This window comes from Fulmarus glacialis, unplaced genomic scaffold (assembly GCF_000690835.1).
Source record: "Fulmarus glacialis isolate BGI_N327 unplaced genomic scaffold, ASM69083v1 scaffold45559, whole genome shotgun sequence".
NCBI classification, from domain to species: Eukaryota; Metazoa; Chordata; class Aves; order Procellariiformes; family Procellariidae; genus Fulmarus; species Fulmarus glacialis.
In genome coordinates, this window is record NW_009232366.1 from 26,607 (window position 1) to 33,236 (window position 6,630).

Genomic DNA, 6,630 nt, shown 5'->3' on the forward strand with positions numbered 1-6,630 from the left:
CCAGATAATCATCCTTTCATCATTACCTGTAGTATTTGCTAATCAAAATCATGCAGGACTTCAACCTAAAATATACAATAATATTTTAACATTTGTACACAGTGGGCCAGGTGCAATGGGACTCACTTGATCCTAGTTTGAAAAACCCACTGGAGACTTGCGTATTTGCTGTCATCCTCGTCTGCTAAGAACTAGTGACCCCAGATAATCATCCTTTCATCATTACCTGTAGTATTTGCTAATCAAAATCATGCAGGACTTCAACCTAAAATATACAATAATATTTTAACATTTGTACACAGTGGGCCAGGTGCAATGGGACTCACTTGATCCTAGTTTGAAAAACCCACTGGAGACTTGCGTATTTGCTGTCATCCTCGTCTGCTAAGAACTAGTGACCAACAGTTCAAAATGTTCTGCTCAGTCAACTAAATACTCTGAACCATTTTGTTCCAAAAAAGTATCTTCTCTTTAAACAAGTGTACAAAGCTCATCTATATTTTTCAGGAGTGTGATCCAGAGTCAAAGCCAACAACATTTAAGCAACTAGCTCAGAAAACCCCTCTTGGATGTGACTATTCTAAAAAAAAGGAAAAAAAAAAACCAAACTCCTTGAGCACACTGACTCAACTGAAACAGAAAAGTGCTCAAAGATAAAGATTCCAAATACAGGACACAAACTTTTAACCAGAAAAGAGATAACAACCACAGAGTATTGACAAACTAGACTGTGCGGTTTTCTAATTTGCCTCCACTAAAATCCCCAAAATACCTTTAATTTAGTCAAAGAAATGCTTGTCAACAACCTACCTAGACCTTGGAGTCATCTTTGTGGGTGACTGAAACCCGTCAGAGAATTTGTATGGGCTCTTCAAGGGTGAGATGTAGATGTTATTGCCAGCAGGGACACGCCGAGGAGAGTTGGAAAACTGGTAAGGGCTGCGAGGAATGTGTGGGATAGGTGACAGAGTGGGAGGCTATAAAGATAATAAAATAATCATAAGGTTTTATTGTCTACCTGTTCCTATTCTATTAAATAATTAATACTTAACACAACTAGCCGCTTACCCTGTTGGAGGCATACTGCAAAATGTTCGTTTTCAGCTTCTGCATAAACACTAAGTTGTAGAAGACTATAATGGAGTCATACTGTTCTTCCCTGATAAGAACACGTTTGAAAGTCTACATAGGGTGAGAAAATCATACACAGTAAAAAAAAAGATGACAATTTTACATTTGACAAACTCATAAAACCATTCAAAAAATCTGTGTTAGATACAAGCTAAGATGGCATGTGTATCGTATGCAAGCCATTGTAACTACTATTTAGAACTGGTTTACATTGTTTCCTTTTTCCAAATATGTATGAACATCAGTAGAGGCACCTACTTACTTAACTGCCACAGCCCCTTAATGCGAACGCAGTTCATCAGTACTTTAACAATTTTTTCCAAATTTAAGCTCCAGTTACTTGCACGCATACAATTGTCAAAAAAAGGCTTCACTACTGTGCACACCTGGCAAGGCTAAAAAAAATCATTATCGACCTGATGTGGAAAAAACAGTTCTTTAGGCCTGGAGACAAAAGTCTGGAATTTAGCCAAGATGCACAAATACACTGTGAGAAATTCTGCTGCTATAAGGATGCCTACACTTCAATTAACGTTTGTTTGATTTTCTATTGATTTAATTATCATTTTGTGCAAAGATTTAAGTACAGTAAGGCCCTTATAAAGAAAGGAACTTCTTAGTGTCAGAATTTAGCCTGCAACCTTAATACATACATACCTGTTTGATATATAACCATACATATCTATTTGATATCTTATTTCTATTGAAAGCTTCTACAGAAAGTTATCTGCTTATCTCCCCTTAATGCTAAGTTAGGTAACTCTTAAAACAACTTGGGTTGTCTTTGAAAATCCTATTAGCACTAGACCTGAAGTAAAAAAGTGGAATGAAGTTTGCTTTCTGAGGAGAGTTACCAAACTATCTGTGCAAGATGTTTAAAGAGACATTTAGTACTAGAGCCAGTTCTCTCCTCCATAAAACGGAGATGTAGTGAAGCAGAAGTTTTCTTTTTCATGTTCAAGTGTAGGGGTTTTTTTGTTTGTTTTAGACAAACAGAGAGAAACAATTAATGTTTTTATAGAGGGATAACACTAAAGAATTTCCATACCTCTTGATTTGTGTTGGAAAGCTCCTTGTATGCTGAAACTATTGTTTTAAATCTAAGATCTACATTCTTTACTTTGCATATGCCATACATGGAACACATCATGATCTATTAAAGGAACAAGACAAGACAATTAGAAATGCAGAAAATGAATTCAGCTTCTTCATTTCAAGTTAAGAAATCAATTGATGAGCTTTCTATTACTGATTGTGCTCTGTAAACTAGTATGCAACTCAACTTCATAAGAACTTCCAGAATATAAGTCAACTACTGTTCCCTCCATTTCTGTATGACAATCAACTAATTGGATCCGATATTATCTTTTCAAACTCATTTCACATGCTGCAATTTTAGGGTAGAATAACAAAACATTTATCAGCCACACATGTTGTCTTCCCAAAGAAAATCAGTATTTTCTTAGGCAAATTATTAGAAAATTTGGTGTCTTCATTATTTTGAAAATAGCTGTAGATGATATTTGAAGATCCCAGAGTAAGTAACTGCCAGTACTTAAACTGAGATGATAGACTTCACTCTAAATTAATTTCTCCTTTGAGTGATCAATAGAGAAATAAAAACTCAGATTACAATTTCTAATGGCTAAAGGATGTATAAGGAACATTTTGTTCAGGAGAGTCTTTTAAAACTTTTTAAAACTTTTTTGTTAACATTACCTGGTCCAAGTGCCTGTCTCTCATAAGTTCATACTCATTTTGCAGTGTGTGCTGGAAGAGGGTCCAGATCAAGGGTTCCAGGTCAGGATGTTCAGAGAGAAGCCGAAAGAACAAGGTATGTAGTCGAAGATAGGCCAGTAGATAAACTTAAAAAAGAGAGAAGAAAAATAAACTGAAATGGTAATAATAGGGGTATACAAAATAAAAGAAGCATGAAGGATGGACAGCAATTGAACGTTCACCATCTCCCACTACAAGAACTATGAGCCATCAAATGAAGGTAGTAGAAGCCAGGTTCAAAATAAATGGAAAAGATTCTTCATACAACAGGTAGTGGACACACGGAAGTCCACACCAAACAGTGCTGCACATATATGTCGGCGTTGATTCAAAAAGAGTCTGAACAAGCACTTGGAACACAAATCTACTGAGAGTTACTAAGCGGACACATCGCAAAAGGCTCAGGAAAACTGCCGAACTGGAAACAGTCAAAGCTTGGGAAAGCATTCAGGGGAAGCACCGTATATGCTTGCCCAGTTCTTTAACTTCCCGTGACATCTGTGTGTATGGTCACTGCTGGAAAAAGGATACTATGATAGAAGAACCCTCCATCTGAGCCCATATAGCCATTCTTACAATCAGTAGATAAGTTTTCAGTTCGAACTTGCAGTGTGTAGAGCGCATGCATTAACCTGCTGGCATTGTTTTACTATTTCATCCAACAGCAGCAGTGGTGTTTACTACAGGTGCTATTATAATGTTTTAATTAAGAAACGTTGAGCTTCAAAACCCGAAAAGGACAAATAACAAGAGATAACTGCAATTTCAGCACGTACAGAAGCAACGAACCTTTTTTGTAGAACAGAGAGAGGGAGGTAGATTTCTGTAGTTTCTGTGTTTGGGGGGTCACAGCTGGCTGAGCATCTGGAGTGGAAGCAGCACTTGGAGGAGGTCCAGATGCTTTCTTCTTAGGAGATCTCACAGGAGAAAGATAGCTGGAGATTCAACATATATTAAGCACTTCAGTATCACAGGATAAAGGAACAATTTTATATGAATAATACTTGCAGGAACTCTTCACTCTTCCCCCATTAGAAGAAATTAATTGCTACTGTAACCTGTTATTCCCATATCAGAAATTAAAAATTCAAGTTATTGATTAAATACCTGATAAAGGGACTTACTTATTCCTAGACAAGTAAGAAAACAGTTTGCAATTACAAGTTTGACAGGGCTTAGAAAAAAATATTTCAGAATTTGATTTCGCTAAATTTACATGTCTAATAAGCAGCATAACAGTTCAACATAACCTAAGTACCAAGCCTAACAAGTAGGAAAACAGGATACAAGTGGATTTAAATATTAAGAGCAATATTAACGTCACATTTTACTAGACCTCAAGCACGCATGTCACTTACAGATCTGCTGCAGTGTGATTATGTTGGAGAGGCAGATTGAGAGTGGAAGTGGGCTCAGGCTGATCAGTTTGGCCTTCTCGTTCTTTTGACTGCTTGATACGATCGAACAGAGGTGACCCCTAGAAAAATGACAGTAACAGTACATTATACTGAGAATAGACAACCATGCTGGATGAATTTTGTTCCTTCTTCTCTAAAAACAACCCCCAATATATGATCCTAAACAGAAGATTAATGCTTTGAAATACTTCAGAACATTCATACTTTGCCAGATAAATTTTAACTATTTAACTGACAAATTTTAACTATTAAATACACCAAATACTTTTTCTGTTTCAATAGCAGTCCATTAGATACAGGCTAACTGCAGAATTGAGACATAGTTGTATTCTAGAGTCTTTTATTACTTCCTATTAAATAGCCATTCCTGAAAAGAAGAGCAATCAATACAAGAAAATACATAAAAGGTCACATTTCCAGAAAAAAAAAAACCACATCAGTGACTAAAAGTTACTGCTGTATCTAGTGTCAATCCATTTCTGCTACAACATCTACCCAATATTTTACACACAATAATATACAAAACACAGTCATAACACATCTAACTGCATTGGGCACTATTTAGATCTCTATAGTAACATGTTCCAAAGCTACCTCTGGCAAGAGTTATAGTCACTCACATTAAGTCTCTGCCCTCATGCCCAAAAACAAAAACCATTTTGATTTTAGGTCAATTATCAGTACTTTAGGCAAGGCAGCTGGAATACATCTGAACCTACTAAGAGCTTGAGGTAGGAGGTGATGCACAGAGGGTGTAAGTGGAATGGAGAAGGTTCTGGCTGAAGCAACATTAGTACTACTGCTGACATTAGTAATTAGCAGCAGTCTTGCAGAAACAAAATCTCAGGCTTTTGCTGCTTGTGTGTCATGTACAGAGTACAATTATGCTGAAACAGCAAGACTGCATGGGAAAATATTTTGGTACTGTATTTATAATTAATTTTGAAAATACAGGGTTGCTGGCTTCTGTTTATTTTCTTTAAAGTCATCCTTGAGCACAATGTTGCCTTCCAACAGTGCAGCATCAGAACTCCAGAAGCAACAGAAGAACATCTGATTAGCAAATATCTGCCTTCTCGGGAGGAGAGCAGTGTCCATAAGACTGGGAATGAAGTGAGCAAAACCAGACATTCGGCATTTTCCTCCAAATGATCCCCCAAAAGACAGCAGTAAAATCAATCAGCTCAACACTTTGTACATAACGCGTTGTCTGATTGTCCAAGGTCTATTTGGTCCTACAAATGCGTGTTACTAATATTAAAATATGATGGCACAGATGACAATAACAACCAGGAGCACAGCACGCATGTAAAGCAAGCTGCATCACCTGGCTAAGGGAATAAGAAGAGGCCTAGTAAAATTAGACTAGATTTACTAGAATTAAAACTAGCATTAAGACTTTCCTCATTTAGCCTTATTTCTGAAAAAAGGACACTTTTCTTCTGAAGTGCATCAACTAAAAATTCAGAGCAATGAGACAAGAGTGACTTGAGATTTACAATTTTTCACATTATGTAATTTTTAAAATATGATTTTGGCAGTACTGGAGTTGTTTCATCCATAACAGAAAAACATCCGTCACTGACTCATAACCACATAGTTATTTCTCCATTTCTCAACCAGATCAGCTCTTGGGTTGGTTTGCAACATCTTTCCCTGGACTTAGGCGTGCACGCACTTCCCATTTGTTTCTTTCAGCGCTGCCCTTGCTGGAAATGCAGAGACACGACCTTCTCAATTTCTCATTCTTCCGGACACTGGGCCTCTTCCTTTTTATTACTCCCATCAGCGTTTCACTGTGCTCTGAAGAATCCAAGTTTCTTTCCCAGAGCAATCACTAATTCCTTGCCGAAACATCTCTTGATTCCTTGACTAAAGATGAATCCCACTTCATTCATTTCACATCTTAGCTATTAATGACTGAGAAAGTATTGTTTTCAATGAAGCATCAGAGGAAAAGGAGGTTGATAAAGGGGAATGAGAGGTCAAGAAACAGAAGCAAAAGTTCAAAAGTTACTATTTTTGAAGCTAGCACCTGAGACCAGCAGTTCCAGGTCCTCTCTCAACCCTGCTCTGATTTTCACTATACAGAGTGTGATTTCATTAGATAAGGTGAGGGGACACAGCAGCTTGCTACCTATGGAAGGGACCTGCCTACTTTTGCATCATTTCCACTCCTCCTCTTCTACTTGCCAGCCATGATAATCAGTCAACCTCTGCATAAGTCAATTCAATGCGCTAAACCAGCATTAAGTTAACAGAAAAAGCAAAACCAGACTTAAGCCAGCTCTGCAGAGAATCA

General features: G+C 37.3%; 1 protein-coding gene across 1 annotated transcript in view; it reads right to left on the minus strand.

The window, feature by feature from the left end:
• The window catches only part of LOC104081929 (retinoblastoma-associated protein-like), a 9,033-nt gene extending 2,919 nt beyond the window's left edge, over nt 1-6,114 (minus strand). The window contains exons 1-7 of the mRNA XM_009584857.1: nt 6,007-6,114; nt 4,269-4,387; nt 3,700-3,845; nt 2,851-2,996; nt 2,180-2,284; nt 1,069-1,182; nt 811-977 (exon numbers count right to left, since the gene is read on the minus strand). Of these exons, the coding sequence (XP_009583152.1) occupies nt 811-977; nt 1,069-1,182; nt 2,180-2,284; nt 2,851-2,996; nt 3,700-3,845; nt 4,269-4,387; nt 6,007-6,114 (905 nt within the window). The remainder of the gene's footprint in view (nt 1-810; nt 978-1,068; nt 1,183-2,179; nt 2,285-2,850; nt 2,997-3,699; nt 3,846-4,268; nt 4,388-6,006) is intronic.
• Between the last annotated feature and the right edge of the window lie 516 nt (nt 6,115-6,630).